The sequence below is a fragment of the Sinocyclocheilus grahami genome, unplaced genomic scaffold (assembly GCF_001515645.1).
Source record: "Sinocyclocheilus grahami isolate Dianchi unplaced genomic scaffold, SAMN03320097.WGS_v1.1 scaffold168.1, whole genome shotgun sequence".
NCBI classification, from domain to species: Eukaryota; Metazoa; Chordata; class Actinopteri; order Cypriniformes; family Cyprinidae; genus Sinocyclocheilus; species Sinocyclocheilus grahami.
The window spans coordinates 1,343,776-1,364,043 of NW_015505347.1; the positions used below are offsets into that span (position 1 = coordinate 1,343,776).

The window sequence follows — 20,268 nt, forward strand, 5'->3', positions numbered from 1 at the left end:
CCATCGTTTCATCACAATTTCACCATCCAGTTAGGCACATCAACCATAACTTCAAAAACAGTCAGAAACCTTGAAGTTATGATTGATGATCAGCTTACTTTCTCAGACCACATTGCTAAAACTGCCTGGTCCTGCAGATTGCTTTATTCAACATCAAGAAGATCAGGCCCTTTCTTTCAGAACATGCTTCACAACTCCTTGTTCAGAACGCGGCAGCAAGATTCATTTTTAATGAGCCAAAAAGAATGCACATCACACATCTGTTCATCAATTTGCACTGGCTACCAATAGCTGATCGCATAAAATTCAAGGCATTAATGTTTGCCTACAAAACCACCACTGGCTCTGCACCCCTTTACCTAAATTCATTACTTCAGACGTATGTGCCCTCTAGAAGCTTGGGTTCTGCAAGTGAACATCGCTTTATTGTGCCATCCCAAAGAGGCACAAAATCACTTTCATGGACTTTTAAATTAAATGTTACTTCCTGGTGGAATGACCTGCCCAACTCAATCCGAGTCCTTAGCCATCTTCAAGAATCGGCTAAAAACACATTTCTTCCATCTTTTTTTGACCCTCTAACTCTAGCACTCTCAATTCTAATTCTATTCTTTAAAAAAAAAACTTGTCCCTTTTAGACTTACACTCTATTCATTTACTGCTTGATTTCTTAAAAAAAAAAACACTAGCTTTTCTAATCTTTTTGTATTCTATCTATTTGTTTTCTTTTCATTTAGTATACAATTAACAAAAGCAAAAAAAGCCTCTAACACTAGCTTGCTCTATTCTTTTTCTATTCTATCGGTTTTCTTTTTATTTATTATATAATAAAAAAAAAATTTGCTACGTGTACTGCATTAGGCTAACTGAGACTTGTTATAGCATTTGCATATCATTGCTCTTTTGTTGATTTTGATTGCTTCCATTCCTCATTTGTAAGTCGCTTTGGATAAAAGCGTCTGCTAAATGACTAAATATAAATGTAATTCACTAAAGCTTAATGGCGATAAATTAAACATTAAACATTTGAAAAATTGCAGGTGATTTTTTTACATTCTGTATAACTCAATGTATGTTTATTGCAATGTTATTAGTGTTATGTTTTAATTTGTGGGGGGGGGGGCAACTATGATATCACTCCCTTATGATCTAATATATAGAGTATATAATTTATACATATATTCGGGGGGAAATATGACATTTTATTTTGACACATTGGTATTTTAACAATAAAAAAGTAAAAAAAAAATGTAATTCCATGTAACTCACTAAAGCTTAATAGTGATAAATTAAACAAGCATTAAAAAAAATAAGTATTTACACTAAACCTGTATGTATCAGTAATTAGGCATTGATGCACATACAGTGTCGCTCACAGATGACAGTGTTTCCTGCAAACAGCTCAGTGACGTGTGTGTGTTTCAGGATGATATGCTGGAGGACGCGCCTCTCTCCATGTACAGCTACTGAAAACCCAGATGTGCCCAACATCCGCTGATCAACACAACACAGGCACAATTAAATGAGCTTCACAGAGGCACAAACACTCCTGTTGTTTCTGTTACAGGACTAAATATAGCGTCATACTCCACTTTAGTTGTTAAATTCACCGTGGCCGTCAGTTCCTGTTCGTTGGGTTGTTTTCTTGCACTTTATGTGGGGTTTGGGAAGGGTTGTGTGCTGCGGGGATATTTGGGAGCTGTTTTTGACTGTATTTGTTTCTCTGATTGTCGTGTCGTCTCTGGATCTGCTTCAGCTGTGTGTGTGTTTGTGTTACATGGTCTAATTCTAGAATTAACCTGCTGCTTTGTTTTTTCTGATCAGCTTCTTGTTATTTGTTAAAAGAATAATTCACTCTAAAGAGAAAATGTGCTGAAAGATCTACTCACCCTCAGGCCACCCAAGGTGTAGATGAGTTTATTTCTTCATGGGAACAGATTTGAAGAAATCTAGCATTACTTCACTTGCTCAGCAATGGATGCTCTGCAGTGAATGGGTGCCGTCAGAATGAGAGTCCAAACAGCTGATAAAAACATCACAATAATCCACAAGTAATCATCAGTTAACATGTTGTGAAGCCAAAAACGGCATGTTTTTAAGAAACAAATCCATCATTAAGATTTTTTTACATGTTGCTTCTGGCTAAAATAAGAGTCCTCTATCTATAATAATGCTTCCACATTCTCTAGTGTGAAAGTCATCTCGTCTGAATCAGGAGAGAAATCTGCTTCGATCAAGCACCGTTTACAAGTAAAAACAGTCCAAAACAGATTTAAATAAATATGTTGGTGGATTTTGAGAGGACAACAGAGGATGGACATTTTTTACTGGAGGAAACATTATTATGGATTATGGACTCCTATTATGACCTGAAGCAAGTTTAAACACTTTTATACAAACTGGATTTGTTTCTTAAAAACATGCAGCTTTTGGCTTCACAAGATGTTAACTGATGGACTGGAGTGGTGTGGATTACTTGTGATGTTTTTATCAGCTGTTTGGAGTCTCATTCTGACGGCACCCATTCACTGCAGAGCATCCATTGGTGAGCAAGAGATGAAATGCTGCATTTCTACAAATCTGTTCCAATGAAGAAACAAACAAATCTACATCTTAGATGGCCAGAGGGCGAGTAAATTTTCAGCAAATTTAAATTTTTGGGGAGAACTACTCTTTGAAGGATATGCTCAACGTTCAGTAGAAGTTTTCGATCATCACACAAAATCATTTTAATCTCTCAAGTCAGCAACAATCATGTTTACAGTAATGCACTTCTGTGGGGTACCTGAATAAACAATAAAATGCATTTCGGTTTCAACAGTACAGCCACGTGACTTACATGGCACTAGTATATAATAGTCTACTAACCTTGTCTGTGTGAAGTTACATTCAGTTTTCTAACTCCTGTACAGCTGCTAAACCCTGTAACTTTTGCACGACACACACAAGGAGAGTCTTCCCAAGTGTATTACTGTAAACTACTTTTTGCTTGTTTTTACAAATTTGGAGACCGAATTATACAGTTTAACCTGTATTAAATCTGGAAAATTCCTTTGATACTGTACAAACAGCATCAGTAATGATTTCCCAATGTTCATTTCACTTCTTTCTCTGCTTAGTTCCCAAGGATGTTTCCACCCCTGAGAAATACCATTTTTGTCAGCCATACAGACGTTCAATTCACTTCAAGTGAAAATGTGGAATTGTTTACATCATTTGGAATGTCATCAAATAGACAAAACAACAGCGCTGAAAATGCAACTGGCTCTTGGCTCATGATGGTTGCAAAATTCAACTGTTTTCAACCTAATGTTTTAAGAAAAAAATCAATTTGTGAGCACTTTGACAAAGATGGTAAAAAACAGACCTTTAGTTAATAAATAGACAATTTTAATGCTTTTCTTGTGCCTAAAATGTTTTATAAAAACTCAACATTTATAGACTCAACATTTAACATTTTATTGATTGATAAAAAAAGTCAATAATACAGTATTTTCATCCTTGTGGTGTGATGGCTGATGGATGTGTGATGTTTACTTCGTGTAATAACTTGTGAGAGTGCATTTAAAGTGTTTCTTATTACACAATGTTCTTTTTTTAATTAATAAAAGTCTTTAAAATGCACTAAATTGTCACTTTTTTAACACTGGACGCGCAGGTTATGAGATGCTACAATTATTGAGACTTATTTTAAATGGAAAAAAAGTGACTCTTTTTTTTCTTCAAAAATCTGAAGTCAACATGAAATCAAAATTGACTATTTACTTTCTTAATACATATTTCTGGCTTTACTGTGACAAACATGCTCCAAATACTGCCTGTAAATACATTTACAACATCTACACAAGCCAGAGTCAAACTGTTTTTGACTAAATGGATGTTACGTGTTGCATGTTCATATTGAAAACACTCTTTTTGCAACTTACATTTAGTAGCTGATACCTCAGAGTATGTCAGTGCAATACTTGTGAAGCCTATAAAGACTCTGTGAATAATGTGTGTCAGTCATAAAATACTGCAAAACCTCTGTGTCCATGGTCTTGATTTTACATGAACGTATTGATCAATTATAGCATAAATAGCACAGTCCGGGCCTTCATGACACAAGTAAACTACTTACTTGAATCAACGTAAGACCGAGGTTTCCATTTCCTCTAATAGCAGCACATAGATTTACTGGCCTTTAAGGTCAGAGGTCACTGAGACTGAGATCTGGAGGACTGTCTGAAACTCTGTCCACACCTTCAGCATCATTGCCAAGGTTACTATCAAGCCCACTTCCATCGTCGCTGAGGTCACTTCCTGTAAGGTCTGAACTTAAACGGACACGCCGGCGCCTCCTCCTGGTTTGTGGCTCTAAAATCAATGAGAAAAATGGGTAATTGTTAGTGTGTACCACTAGGGTGGGTTATCCAAACATACTAAAAAAAAAAGGAGGAGAATAAATATTATTTAAGTAAAAGTACCCTCCTCTTATTAGGGTTATTAATGTTAATTAAAACATTAAATATTACTTATTTAATATAATATTTTAAAATACTCCTTGAAATAAAATAGTTTTTTTTTTACTTATATACACACACACATATATATATGATTTTTATTTCTAAAACTAATTACAATTTTTAATAAAAAAAACTATTTAGAGATATATAGATATTTACAACAAAAGAAACAAGTATTAAAATCTTCATTGAAATTAAAATGAAAACAAAATACAAAAATTAAATCTAGTTCAAATTATTAACAAAAATCTACAATAGTATATCAATGACACAAACATTTGATTGCACTGGTTTCTGTTCATTTCTCCTGAGCTGAATGCTGTCAGTGGTTTTGAAGACATCAGTCATGCTCATTTAACTCAAATTCTCTGTCAGTCACACTGATGGAGCCTCGAATATGAACCTCATAACCTCAAATCCATCCACATTTCATCAAATAATTTCTCCCTTTTCACTTCTGAAGAAAAATGCTTTACTTGGCACTCTAAATGAGGACATACATTTTAGCTTTTATTTTTAGACAATTTAATTTAAAAAATATTTTAGCATTTTAAATCAAATAAAAAAATATGTATATAATTTTACAATATTATTTATCAATACATGTTAAATAAAACATGTATGTATATATATATATATATATATATATATATATATATATACACACAGTATATATATGTAATTTCGTTTACATGCAGATCTGAAAAAAAGTCTGCTAACTAATTTTTTATTTAGATTTTACAGTCAAAATAATCTATGCATGAGATTCACTCTTCAGTGCACGTATATCTGGTGTCAGTGTCAGGTGTGCTTATGCATGCGTGCATGTGTCACCTGGTTCTTCCAGCCATGATGCATCCAACTCATCTGAGCTGATCTCACCCAGACTGGGGGTGGGACTGAAATCATCCTCCGACCCTGACGACACGCGTCTCTGGGGCCTCGTCTTCACGGTTACCACTGCTACCACACAGGAGTGAGAGAAACATGAAAGGAGGATAACTGTGCAGAAATCTTACAGGCTCAGCAGCCAAAAACAGCTGGTTTGATTCTACAGGTCACAGAGAGGCTAAACGACTAACGTTAGAAAAGGCTTTGAAGGGGAAAACAAGAGAAGCATGATCAGACCCTTTCACAGCTGCGTCTCACCTGGTTTCTGTGGTAGCGGTGCAGCTGTGGGGAGGGTTTCTCTCAGGACCAGACCTCGCACCTCGTCCTTCAGCTCTGAGACGGTGACTCTAAAACACACACAGAAAATAAAGCGCCCTCCTTTAGTCAAGACTACTAGCATTAACAAAAACTAAAAGCATTAAAAACCTTTTCATTAAAAAATAACTAAATAAAGTGCAATAATACTATTATTAATTATTTGATTTTTTATGCTTATATTTAATGGGTCGCACTATGTGCAGTGTGAGCAAAACTCCAGGTGCTCTCATGACAACCAGACTGAAAACCTTATGTGCACCCGTTAATCATTCATTCATAGTATAGTAAAGATACACACTAAATGATGTCACTTTTTGAAATTTGGCTCACAACACTGGAAACATGAGTTATGAAATGCTACAATTATTGGGATGAAATCAAAATTGGCAATTTACTTTAATACACGTAACTGTGACTGATTCAACAATTCTAAAAACAAAAATAAACATTTATGTAAACATGCTCCAAATACTGACTTTGAATATATTTAAAATGCACACAAACCATCTTTTGGACTGTCTGGACATTGTGTTGCATTATCATATTCAAAACACATGTTCTGCATTATTTTAAATAATACGATTATTACTATTATTTCAAAAAAAAAAATTTTCTCAACTAAAACATAATAAAATATTTATTTACTCTACTTATTTACTAAATATTTATTTGCCAAAGCAGAATTTCTCGTTTTTCGAGTTTAGTGCTAAAACAACAAAAACTAAATAAAACATTGTAACAAAATCTAAACAGACACATTCAAACTAATAAAACCGAAGAGCACAAAAACTTTAAATGATTAAAAACAGAAAATCTCAAATTAATAAATGTGAAATAAAATTCAAATATTTGCCAATAATAGTATAGTTTATCAGCGATATTAAAAATAACACTTACATGCACGTTCTTAAGTCGATTATGCTTAATAAGCCGAAAACACACTTGGTCCTGTAAACGCGGTAACCCGTTTTCTTTTATTGGAGTATGGTCATAAACGGCGTTTATTGCCTCTTACTCCGATTTCGCACGGCATGTAAACGCAATAACCTGCTTTCTGTCGGCTTATTGAAGTGCGCATGTGTGATACGTGACAGGAACACATCGTTAGTGCAGATTTAAGCACATCTAGACCGAGCAAACGTCTTGCAGTAAAGAAAGAAGGAAATATATCACAAAAGCAGACTTTTTCACTACTCCGAAAATGATAAAAATGTGTTCTCATCTCGTGCAGCAGAAGTAGAAGTGGTTCAGTCACAATGCTGCGTTTATAACGGCATGAGAGGATAATATATGAGCTGTAAGCTTCCCGACATGTTGCAAGCTTAATTTAACATCACAACTGAGAAATGTATGGAATACTCGGAGTCAGATACGCAAATGATTATATTTTGACGTCACTACAGGGAAATAACCTGATTTATTAATGAAGTCATGTAAACGCAGCTTACTTGCGTTGTCAGGTTACTGATGTGCATGTAAACGGGGAAAACTGGTTATTTTAATAAGCTGATATTTGTGAGTTATCAGCTTACTGGTGTGCATGTAAACGTGCTCACTGTTTTTCCATCGGTTGTTTTGTGCCACTGTGTGGACGCACTCACCTGAGGTCACGCACTTCCTGTTGAGTGTGCTGGTACTGTGACACCATCCGAGCGAGATCAAAACTGTGTGTTCGGTACGAATCTGTAAAACTCTCCAAAGTCTGCAGAATAAAAATATCACACCTGAGTGTGACCTGAACCAAAACAGCACACTGAACAAGCTATTTGCTGAAACTACACGGCAAAAACATCTCCTGCAGAACATAAACTCTTATGTGAAAAGCATATATTCAGCACCATGACCTGTGTGTTTGGAAACATTAGCCGATCATAACTGAAGTCATTTTAAATGCATGTTAAAAGTACAGTACCAAAAACACCCCTTCAAGATTAATAATGTAAAGGATGAGAAAAGGCAAAGGTTTGGGGGATTTTGTAATGTTTTTGAAGTACGTCCCTTATGTTCACCAAAACAGCAATACAGTAATATTGTGAAATATTATTACAATTTAAAATAAGTGTTTTCTATTTGAATAGATTTTAAAATGTATTCCTGTGATGCAAAGCTGAATTTATCAGGCTTCAAAAGAACAGCATGTATTTGAAACAGAAATGTTCTGTGACATTATAATGTCACTTTTGATCAATTGAATGCATGCTTGTTAAACGACATTATTAACTGCTTTCATCCTGACCTTTTGAGCGATAGTGCGTGTCATTTCTTTACCTTAGAGCTGTGTTCATAATGTCTCCTTGTTTCTCTGGCCTCTGACTGGAGCTGGAACGTATCTTCCTCCTGCCGCACTACAGAAACACAAACCAGTTTGCTTTTTTAACATTCATGAACACGGTGTAAATGTAACCAGAGTCTGAATGCCTATCAATATTGCAGGCGTTGTGAATGTGAAGCCAACACAAACACAGGCAGTATCTGAGCGGGATGTTTATTTGCGTGACAGTGAAAGCAGCAGATCGGCTGTGCGTGTGTTTATTTTGACACAAAGTGCACTTGCTCTGGCAAGATTAATAATGTAAAGGATGAGAAAAGGCAAAGGTTTGGGGGATTTTGTGATGTTTTTGAAGTACGTCCCTTATGTTCACCAAAACAGCAATACAGTAATATTGTGAAATATTATTACAATTTAAAATAAGTGTTTTCTATTTGAATAGATTTTAAAATGTATTCCTGTGATGCAAAGCTGAATTTATCAGGCTTCAAAAGAACAGCATGTATTTGAAACAGAAATGTTCTGTGACATTATAATGTCACTTTTGATCAATTGAATGCATGCTTGTTAAACGACATTATTAACTGCTTTCATCCTGACCTTTTGAGCGATAGTGCGTGTCATTTCTTTACCTTAGAGCTGCGTTCATACTGTCTCCTTGTTTCTCTGGCCTCTGACTGGAGCTGGAACGTATCTTCCTCCTGCCGCACTACAGAAACACAAACCAGTTTTCTTTTTTAACATTCATGAACACGGTGTAAATGTAACCAGAGTCTGAATGCCTATCAATATTGCAGGCGTTGTGAATGTGAAGCCAACACAAACACAGGCAGTATCTGAGCGGGATGTTTATTTGCGTGACAGTGAAAGCAGCAGATCGGCTGTGCGTGTGTTTATTTTGACATTATTCAGAGAGCCCTGACTGTAATAACACAACACTGAAAGAGTTTGATTTATGCGTGTAACACTACAGTGTATACATCGAATACACTCAGGTGGAGAAACATGAAAAGTAACTAGTTTATGACCTACTGAGTTTGTTTTTGAGAATGTCCACCTCTCTCCTGAGCTGCTCCAGTTCTTCTCTGCGCAGTTTAGAGCTGAAACTGTGGATGGACAAACATAGTTATAAAGAGTAAATAGCTGTGATTTTCAACTACTACATGTACACTGCTACACTGCTGTTAAACTGCTTCTTTTACACTAGTGGAACACTAGCACACTTAAATCATACCTTATTTATGTGTTCCGGAGCAATAGAATGAATACTTACTATGATTTTTATGATGATATTGATATAAAATTAGAAAATCGTGGCTCTTAAGGTGATATTAAGCAACTTTTAATTTGGTCAGTTCCTTTCTTGTCTTGAGGTACACAATATAAATATTGCATATAAATACATTATACATCTCTGAAGAATTACCTTTCTTGGCAGTTTCCCAAAGCCTCTCCTCTCCTCTCCTCTCCTCTACTCTACTCTCCTCTACTCTACTCTACTCTACTCTACTCTACTCTACTCTAAAATCCCAAATGGGGTTATTATCAGTAACTAAACCAATAATAAAAAAAATAAAACAGACCTTTCTTCCTGGTTTCCTAGAGTCGTGGCGCTGTTGATCTGACCTCTCAGACTGCTCAGCTCTCGATCCATCTCTCTCTTCCACTGCTCGATCCGTCGGTCCGGTCCAGGACTCAGTGATCTCCGCCCCGCATCCCGCTCTCTCTCCTCCAGTTTATCCTGAAGTCTCTTCTGCTCCTCTGGAAGACAGAGATTCTGGAGTAAATATGACCTCAGTAACAACAGAAATAGTCTATTTACTTATTTATAGGAAAGAAGTGTTAATTGCAATAAAATTGTAGTATAATGAAATACATTGAAACTGATTGATGATCACCTTGTAATGTTTGCATTTGTCTTTGCTGAGTGTTTCGTTCTCTTTCCAGTAATCGAAGACTCTGTGTTAAAGTCTCAATGGCCTGTGACAAAAACAACATTTAAAACTGGTTTGTTATTCTAGAATGATCCGTTGTTGAATTCATTTTATTATATTAAATATAAATCTCCAAAACAAAAAGGTAAACAGATACATTCTGCCCCCATTTACAATGACAGTACTAAATACAGATAAATAAAACTCACATGTAAGTCCCTATGATTTTCAGGATGTAGAAAACATATGGAATCATAAATCTAGTCATAAAAATGGAATTTACTTTATAACAAGGAATGTTGCGGTAACTGGCAAATTTTGGATGAATACATTAAAAATAGGGCTGTACAATTAATCATAAATCAATATTTTTTAAGGATTATCATGCAATGTTAACAGTAAAATTGTACTCTGTTGTGGAGCACTTTGTTTGCCAAAAATTAAAAAGAACTGTTAAATTTTCATTTGATTATATTTTGATTTTAATCAATTAATTAATTAAATCAGTTCATGTTTCATGGCTTCATTTGATAACCACCGTTTTTGATAATAAAGTTGTATTAATCATAAATCAAGGAAAATTCTAATAGAAAATGTCTGAAAAAATAAAAGTGCCCTAATATTGTAAAAATTTTACTAAATGATTAAATTGCTAAGGTTTTATGAATTCAACTGATTAGACACTTTTGAATAACATTTAATGAAACAATGAAAACTAAATCCAGAAAAATTTTAAATGGAAACCACAGAATTTGGCAAAAAAAATATGAGGGATTTCCTAGGGCCCTAATTAAAAGTAATTTACTTTTTGTCAATCTTTTGATCAATTGTTGTTACATTTAAAAATATTTCAAATGATTAGACATTCCTTTTGATTACAAAATTGTTATTTTAATTAATAAAGTTTTGATCTCTTCAAGAGTGAGTGCTGCACCTTTTTCAACTGACATAAAATTTTATTTTAACCATTAAAACGGAATCCAGAAAAATTTTACTGAACCCCCACCCCCCCCAAAACAACAACAACACAGAATCCAGAAAAAAATTAAACGTAATTTAGGAAAAAATATAACATTTCAAAGGGCCCTACCAATGTATTACGTGATCCATATACACATATTAATAGCACACTATCTTGGTTGTTCACCAGAACTGGACATTAACATGTGATTTGAGCAGGTGTTAGTCTGACCTGACTCTGCTGCTGTAATTGTGTTTGGATGGTGGTCAGATCTGACCACTGAACCGTAGACAACTTCAGATCAACACCGGCTGTGACCTCTCTGACCGGAAACACATCTACAGAGAGAAACACACGGCCACGTGAAATCAGATGAATAAAATCAAATATAAACATTAGACGGAATAACTTACACTAAATGGAAATTACAACCCCAATTCCAGAGAAGTTGGGACGTTTTGTAAAAATGCAATAAAATCAAGAATCTGTGATTTGTTCATTCTCTTTAACTTTTATTTAATTGACAAAAGTACAAAGAAAAGATTTCCAAAGTTTTCACTGACCAACATAAATGTATTTTGTAAATATGAACAAATTTTGATTTTGATGGCTGCAACGCATTCCAAAAAAGTTGGGACCGAGGCAAAATAAAAGTGAAAAGGTTATAGAACATCCACTTTAAACTGTTTTGAAACAGTTCACAGTAAGCAGGTGAATTGGTAATAGGTCAAGGTATCATGTTTGGGTATAAAAGGAGCATCTCAGACTTTGCAAGCAAAGCTGGATCATGGCTCATCACTTTGTGCCAAATTTCATGAGAGAAGTGTCAAAAAAATCACATTTCACAATGCAAAATTGCAAAGACTTTAAGTCTTTCACCAACTACCACACGTAATATTGTGAAAAGATTCAGTGAATCCAGAGAAATCACAGTACATGTAGGGCAAGGCAGGAACCCTCAGTTAAATGTGCATGACCTTTGAGCCCTCAGGTGGCATTGCATAAGAAACCGTCATGCTGCGGTGTTAAATATAGCCACATGGGCTCAGGACTACTTCAGAAAACTGCTGTCACTTAACACAGTCTGCTGCTGCATCAAGAAATGCAACTTGAAACTCTGTTACTCGAGGAGAAAGCTATACATCAATTCTATGCAGCGATGCCGCCGGGTTCTCTGGGCCAGAACTCATCTCTGATAGTCAAAAAGACAGTGGAAATGTGTGCTGTACTCAGATGAGTCCACATTTCAACTTGTTTCTGGGAAAAGTGGATTTCGAGTTCTCTGTCCCAAAGACCAAAGGGACCATCCAGACTTTCATCAGTGACAGATGCAAAAGCGAACATCTGTCATGTTATACGAGTGCATCAGTGCAAACAGCATGGGTGACTTGCATATGTGTGAAGGTACCATTGACATGGAGGCATATATTGGAGTTGTACAGAGAAATATACTGCCGTCAAGATGATGTCTTTCATGGGAAGTGCATGGTTATTAGATCAAGACAATGCCAGCACTCATTCTGCATGTGCTACAACAGCGTGGTTCCGTAGACTCAGAGTGAATGTGTTAGACTGGCCAGCCTGCAGTCCAGATCTGACTCCTATTGAAAATGTATGAGCAGACATGGGAAGGAGAATCAGACAACGACAATCACAGACTGCTGAGCATCTGAAGCCTTGTTTCAAGAGAGACTGGACAAAAATTTTGCTTGAAAAACTTTAACAATTAGTACCCTTAATTCCCAAACAATGAAATATTGTAATTAAAAGGAAAGTTGATGTGACGCAGTGTTAAACCTGCCTCTGTCCCAACTTTTTTGGAGTGTGTTGTAGACATCAAAATCTAAATTTGTTCATATTTACAAAATGCATTTACGTTGGTCAGTGAAAACTTTGGAAATCTTTTATTTGTACTTTTGTCAATTAAATAAAAGTTAAAGAGAATGAACAAATCACAGATTCTTGATTTTATTGCATTTTTACAAAACGTCCCAACTTCTCTGGAACTGGGGTTGTAAAACTGAAAGTTTAGCCTGAAACAATAAAATGAATTACCATAAATAAAAACTAAAACAGGAACCGAAATAAACGTAATTTAAACCTAAATAGTAACAAAAAAATGTCAGACAACGACAATCACAGACTGCTGAGCATCTGAAGCCTTGTTTCAAGAGAGACTGGACAAAAATTTTGCTTGAAAAACTTTAACAATTAGTACCCTTAATTCCCAAACAATGAAATATTGTAATTAAAAGGAAAGTTGATGTGACGCAGTGTTAAACCTGCCTCTGTCCCAACTTTTTTGGAGTGTGTTGTAGACATCAAAATCTAAATTTGTTCATATTTACAAAATGCATTTACGTTGGTCAGTGAAAACTTTGGAAATCTTTTCTTTGTACTTTTGTCAATTAAATAAAAGTTAAAGAGAATGAACAAATCACAGATTCTTGATTTTATTGCATTTTTACAAAACGTCCCAACTTCTCTGGAACTGGGGTTGTAAAACTGAAATAAGTTTAGCCTGAAACAATAAAATGAATTACCATAAATAAAAACTAAAACAGGAACCGAAATAAACATAATTTAAACCTAAATAGTAACAAAAAAATTTAAATGACAAAATAACATTTTTACAGCTAAATTACTTAACTTAAAATATAAAAAGCTTATTTTAAAGTGTTAATAATAAAAACTAAACTAACACTCATCCCAAATAGAATATGCAACCTAGTATTTTAACATTTTGTCAATAAAAGTTTGTAAGACTTGTACTAACTTCCAAGACTTCTTCAGGTCTGGAAGGGATTTTAAAAAAATCTCTTTTATTTCCAGATTAGGAACAGAAAACATTAACACAGAACATTCCCCATCTGCCAACATTTATTATTTATGCTCCATTAATGGACTTAATAATCATTTAAAAATGAGTTTACCTTCTGTTACTCTGGGAGATCTTCCATGCGCAGTAAGGCGTTCCTTGTAAGATAAAATATGAATAACTGAGGTAAATTAAAACTTACTACAAAAGAAAGTCAGTCACGCAGGTCCAGAATAACATGCGTGAGTAAACAGAAAATTATTAGTGATGAAATAGTCTCTTACTCTCATTTTTGCGACACTTCCATCAGCCTCGGAGATGATGGAGCTCAACTGTTGATCCCAGTTCATCCTGAGCGGCTGATAATCAACTTCTCGATTAAAGTACGAGCCTAACCCCAGCCTGCGTTATGCAGACACATAGAGCCAGCGGGAATGATGACAGGTGAGGTTACAGCGACAGGTAAACGGATCGCGAAGCGACACCTGATATAATGCAGAGGAGTGTTTCAGCTTTAGGAAACAAACGACTGAAATAACGCTTCAAAACACACGCGTGAGAAACTCTATGAGGCCGGTCATTTCAAAGAAACCTCACGAACGCATGTCCTCTCATAAAAATGGTCATTAAAGGAGTTATTATATGTCTAAAATCCTCTATTCATGGGATCAGTGCCCATTTCAGTTTAAATCCAGGAGCCACTATATTTACGCCACTTCCGGCACAACAGATGGCTTATGGGAAATGTGGTGAATCTCGTTTAATGGCCGCTCCCTCCTCAGGAAAGAAGGGATACAGCTAATTTTCTCCCTATTAGATTGTGTTTTATTAACGTCTACACCTACCCCAACCCTAAACCTACCCATTACAATAATGAAAAAAATAGTAATTATTGTTGTACAGTGTGACAAAATTAGGCTGTATTGATGTGCGCATGCCCAGTAGCGCCATACCTATCCCTTCTAGCCTTAAAGGAATTCTCCACTATTTTTGAAAATAGGCTCATTTTCCAACTCCCCTAGAGTTAAACAGTTGAGTTTTACCGTTTTCGAATCCATTCAGCCGATCTCCGGGTCTGGCGGTAGCTTTGCTGCCGTACCATGGGTGCAGCAGACGCAATGATATTACGCAGCGGTTTATAAATACTGTTAAAAACCGTATTTTTAACAGTATTTTACTGTAAAATTACATTAAATGTAATTACATTTATTCAGCGACTATAGTATGGAAACTTACTGTTAACCAGTTAATAGGTTTTTACTGTAGCATTTTTACAGTCTTTTACTGTTAAAATCACAATCATTTTTTACAGTGTACTAAAAACAATTAAAAAAATTACAAGACAACAAAATTACTAAAACTTTAACCAAAATTAAAATGAAAACAGAAAACACCTCAATACTAAAATAACACTGATGTGGTAAATCTTCATGCACTTGGTTGTTATAATATGCATTTTTCAAATAATGTCATTTCTATGCAATTTATGAGGGAAAACTGAACTGAACTTTGTCATTTCTGTGCCGTTTATTTAAAACACAAATGAACACACTGGATTCTTACAGTGAGAAATGAGCCTCTAGTGTTTTTCTAAATTTGCACAACAGAGAAAATAAAGGTGTTTTTTTATCTTGTCATCTTCATAGAATGTAGAATTAGAATAGTAAACATAGTTTTCACTGTTTATATTATTTGGGCCATTTGACCCATTTCAACCCACAGTTGCATCCGAGCAGCGTTCTCCCAGTGTTCACCGTGCAAAGAAACAGACCCAGCAAAGCAACCATACCGAACGACCCACGGTGGCGCTTCTTGGGCTCTAACAGGACAGAACACAACACAGAAACACATTTCACTAGCTGTTTTGATCTGTATTCATACTGTCAGTTTACTTGTCTTTAATATACACAGATCAGTACGGTAGAAGTGCAAAGAGACTCACTTCCGGAAGAGTATCCATGAGCGTACAGCACCCGACTGACGATCCAGATCATTCCCAACACGCTGGCCAGACGCTGAGAAGCACAACCACAACAAACAGTTCACTTCACAGTTTGCGTTAGCTTGCATGCATGCATATTTATAGTGCACCTCCAGGTAAGGGTTAATAAAGCTTGAATCTGTACTCACTGGATGCTGAATCCCTCCCACAGATAAATGAAACAGGAATGGCGACAAGAGTTCAACGCTGTTTTACAATAATAATCACAGATGTGAAAATCAATAAATCATCGGCAAATGAATAAGGACCACAACATTCACTTCTCTATAAAATGTAAAACATTCAGTAAGCTGATATTTATTGCAAAGGAAACTTTAATATTTAGCAGTAATATAAGATTTGCTGTGAATACACACATATTTCCTGTATATGTGATGCATGCTGTACATACGTGTTCTGATGCGCTCGCTGGATACAGTTGAATTTGTTACCAGTCTCTGTATCATCACTGTACATTGTCGGATACTATAAAGTAAAATAAATACTTTCTTCTTGGTTTAGGGCAAACTAATTAAACTAATGAGACCATTAAGCAAAATCTTTGAAGTACTCTAAAAAAGTTGTTCTCAACCAGACATGGTGATAGGAATAAATGCTAATGCAAACAATCAATCGCAACTGAACGTATAATTGTGTATGGTTAGGATAGCAAAACTTACAATTTTTTGAAAAGGAAAGCTGTGTGTGAATTGTCTGAATTTTGGGGCCTTGAACTAAAACTTTGGAACTCACTGTTAAATTATGAGTGCATGTGCAGTGATTAGTGTATGTTAAGTTACCTGGACATTGTATTTAATCCGAGCCTTCACCACAGCATGAGACAGATGAGCCATCAGGAGAAACGATGCCGCTCCGGTTAGAGCCACATAGCCGTACTCTTTGGACAAAACCACCATCTTTTAGACTGAGGAGAAAACAGAAATATTACAGGATCTGTGTGAGATGACAACATACAGATGTGGACAACACAGAAGGACTAGGAAATATGGGACTACAGAAATATCCCCATTTGATGCTGATTACAAATTAAATGAGAAAGTGCTCATTCTGTGATAGTGCAGTGAACTCAAAGTGGACTTTTGTTACTATCAAAAGCACAAAATGAGAGTAGGTCATAAGCAGCTGCAGTAAAGTTAAAGTCAATTTATTTTAATAGTTGTCAAACATCTACATTTTTGTTAAATAAGCACACGTGCAGGAAAAGGTCAATTTGCTGCATGCACCATTCATAACAGTGTAAATGCAAAAGACATGCATTCATGTCGGTAATTTTGATTTGTTCACATTATTCAGACACAATCATTATTGTCAATCAAGACAGTTTTAAAGACATTTGCTGATTTTCTTTTGTTACCTGTTCTGTGCTTCTGTGCTGGTTATCTGGAGGACAGAGGCCAGAGAACAAAGATCATGTAGTAAATGTGACGCTTACGGGTAAAGGGTCAAACTCCATAAGCCCCATCCGGTCCTCCTTCAAGAAGCTAGGAGTTTGTTTAGAAAATGGAACCATTTAAAAATGATTTTAATGCTTAACTTTTAAATAACAATTATAAAATATAAGAAATACGCATATCAAAAAAAAAAAAAACATCCTGTTTTCTATAAAAATAAAAATGTTTTTTGTTTTTAATGCCATGTCAGCAGCAGGACTATGGCAAAAACAAAGTCATAATAGTTGCACAATTAACAAAGAACTAAGACTTAAAGGGTTAGTTCACCCAAAAATTAAAATTAGCCCATAAATTACTCACCCTCAAGTCCTTCTAGGTGTATATGACTTTCTTCTTTCAGACGAATTCAGTCGGAGTTATATTAAAAATGGTCTTTGAATGGTCACGGCTCTGGGGGGTGAACAAAGGCCTTCTGTAGCAAATCAATGCATTTTTGTAAGAAAAATATCCATATTCAAAATGTAATAATCACTTTAATGTAGCTTGCGCTCACTGTTGTACACTGGAAGCAGTTCCGGGCGGATGACGTATGAGGTCAATTATGTGCAATAAACAAGAAGAAAATTAAACAATTAAACCGGTTTTAGAACCCCCGCAATTAAAGGGGTCATATGATGTTGCAAAAAATAACATTATTTTGTGTATTTGGTGTAATGAAATGTGTTTATGCGGTTTAAGGTTAAAAAAAAACATTATTTTCCACATACTGTACATTATTGTTTCTCCTCTGAAGCAGATATCGTCCTTTTTTGGAAGACCAAACAAAGTAGTTTCACTTTCACAACGAAACACAGCGTCACACACGGTGGCCTACAGTGAGGAACGGCCGGCGGGCTGCGTGAGCAGAGGCGGGCGGGCTTGATAACGGTGCGGCCGGCGGATTCGACAGTACATTATTGTTTCTCCTCTATGCCCCGCCTTTCTGAAACGCATCGATTTTTACAAAGCTCATCTGTCTGAAAAGCGAGGTGTGCTGTGATTGGCCGGCTATCCAGTGCGTTATGATTGGCTTAATTCCTCGAGCATGTGACGACCCTCACCATATTGTGATGATGCCCTGTCCGGCCAGAGCAACGAGACAAAAACATGAAAACCCATTATAAAATACCGGTGCACACATCTGAATATTTAGGTTGAACTGTTCTTGAACAGTGTTGTAAATACAACTTAACCACTGATTTCTAGTCGTGTCCATTTTTGGAAGACCAAACAAAGTAGTTTCACTTTCACAACGAAACACAGCGTCACACACGGTGGCCTACAGTGAGGAACGGCCGGCGGGCTGCGTGAGCAGAGGCGGGCGGGCTTGATAACGGTGCGGCCGGCGGATTCGACAAATGAGGCTTGCGGCAACCACATGTGACGACCCCGGGCTGGACTCCGCTACGTCCACGGTGAAAGCCGATCCGGCGAACTACAGCGTGAAGTTGATGTATTTCCTCAGCAACCAGCACGGATCAGCTCCAGGCATGACGAAGCGGATATCATCCTCTTTTGGAAGACCAAACAAAGTAGTTTCGCTTTCACAACGAAACACACAGCACTTCACGACATGGCGGCGGCAACAATACTACAGCGAGAATAAAAGTTAGCCTTCTTTCTTTCTTTGCGTGAACATTTGGGGGGCGTTATGCAAATCTTCCCAGATAGTGAGGTAGACATGTGGGGGCGTGTTAGAACGAGCTGTTTTAGGTAGGTGTGGTTGACTCTTAACTTTTATAAAGAATATCTCTTTGGATTTGGGACTTTAGTCTTTGCAACTTTACAGATCTTCTTTATGCACCAAGAGCTTGTAACACTCCAAAGAGAAAGGAAAAATTTTAATCACATCAGATGACCCCTTCAAGTAGGACACCAAAGAATTAAACTATAGTGTTCCTCTCCACAGAACTCTTTAGTAAAAGACGAAAAATGTATACGATATGAAGAGAAGCATGAGTGTATTATATTGCGCTAGTAGCCTACGGCAACATGAGCGTCAGGAAGACTTTTCACAAACTGACAGACGACATCTGTTCAACATTTGGTTATTTGTTGTACGACTGGATACTTAGAACATTTTGGTATAATATAATACATCAATCCAATCGGTCTTTTGCGTTTCTCAGGTTAAAAAATAGAACGAACGGCTATCCGCCAAAATACAACTACTCTGATGTACAGTCATACCCAAGCGATTAACTACTGTTACAACTACATTCAAACATTACTTACGAAAACAACACAATTTTACAAAAAATAATAATAATTCTAATCCATAACAATACTCATACAACAAATAATTTCCTGTGCTTTAACCCAACTCAGAAGCCCCGCAATTTAGCAGAGCATCAAAAAATTAGTTTATATTCATTGTGCTCCTCCCCACGGAAATCTTTAGTAAAAGGCGAAAGATTTATACGCTATGAAGAGAAACATGAGTGTACTAGCTTGTGAACAGCGCTAGTACGTACTTGAGCGACAGGAACACATTTCACAAGAACGGTTGGAGACTGACAAGACCTCTGTTCAATATTTTTTGTACTTAGAACATGTTGTATAATATAATACATCAATCTATTCGGGCTTCTCTTTTTGTTTTTAAATAGGAATTTAGGTCAAAATAAATAAGACCACGATTCCTGATTAAAAGACACAGATGGGTACTTGCAGATAGGCCTACAACTGACCAAAAGAGAGCACTATTTCATTAGTGAATACAAAGGAAATGTTCTCTTCACAGAAGCTAACACAAACACTAAAACAAAGTGATGAGCCTATTTTGACAGACACTGTTGAAAACATAGCATAACTTGTCGTTTCTATGTTGAGTTGGGATAAAAAGAGCAAAATAAAATACGGACGAAACAGGCTTTCTTCTTGCATACAGGCACACTCCACGCTTACAGTTCATACTTTCTGAAAAGATGTCAAGCCATTAATTTACTGCTACGATTACATCAAAACTGTGCGCAGAAAACTACATACACTCACAAAAAAAAAAACTATCTAACACAAAACCGCTGTCATTAATCTGATATTTAAACCTGATTGTGAAGCCTTGCAATTAAACAGACCATCAAAAAATTAGCTTAACTCATTGTGTTCCTCTCCACGGAAATCTTTAGTAAAAGGCGAAA

At 36.1% G+C, this 20,268-nt stretch overlaps 3 protein-coding genes across 5 annotated transcripts in view; 1 reads left to right on the forward strand and 2 right to left on the reverse strand.

Moving 5' to 3' along the window:
* Nucleotides 1–1,935, forward strand: part of LOC107593277 (cadherin-related family member 5-like) — an 18,180-nt gene extending 16,245 nt beyond the window's left edge. For both annotated transcript variants that reach the window (XM_016282929.1, XM_016282930.1), the window contains one exon: nt 1,426–1,935. In XM_016282929.1, the coding sequence (XP_016138415.1) occupies nt 1,426–1,498 (73 nt within the window). In that variant the 3' untranslated portion in view covers nt 1,499–1,935. The remainder of the gene's footprint in view (nt 1–1,425) is intronic.
* Nucleotides 1,936–2,605: 670 nt separating this feature from the next.
* Nucleotides 2,606–14,448, reverse strand: LOC107593278 (ERC protein 2). Of its 2 annotated transcripts, none has more exons than XM_016282933.1 (11): nt 13,981–14,448; nt 13,812–13,854; nt 11,110–11,216; nt 9,882–9,963; nt 9,567–9,744; nt 9,016–9,089; nt 8,616–8,692; nt 7,316–7,416; nt 5,655–5,743; nt 5,340–5,465; nt 2,606–4,356 (listed from the first exon to the last, which is right to left on the reverse strand). In XM_016282933.1, exons 1-11 carry the CDS (start codon nt 14,044–14,046, stop codon nt 4,190–4,192), a joined length of 1,110 nt encoding a protein of 369 aa, XP_016138419.1. In that variant the 5' UTR covers nt 14,047–14,448; the 3' UTR covers nt 2,606–4,189. The 2 variants fall into 2 exon arrangements, with proteins under 2 accessions (XP_016138419.1, XP_016138417.1); XM_016282931.1 differs by having other exon boundaries at nt 5,340–5,468; nt 13,981–14,446.
* A 691-nt stretch (nt 14,449–15,139) lies between these two features.
* Nucleotides 15,140–17,146, reverse strand: LOC107593307 (microsomal glutathione S-transferase 3-like). Its single transcript, XM_016282974.1, has 6 exons — nt 17,053–17,146; nt 16,478–16,602; nt 16,090–16,163; nt 15,827–15,884; nt 15,639–15,711; nt 15,140–15,515 (listed from the first exon to the last, which is right to left on the reverse strand). Exons 2-6 carry the CDS (start codon nt 16,592–16,594, stop codon nt 15,385–15,387), a joined length of 453 nt encoding a protein of 150 aa, XP_016138460.1. The 5' UTR covers nt 16,595–16,602; nt 17,053–17,146; the 3' UTR covers nt 15,140–15,384.
* Nucleotides 17,147–20,268: the final 3,122 nt, after the last annotated feature.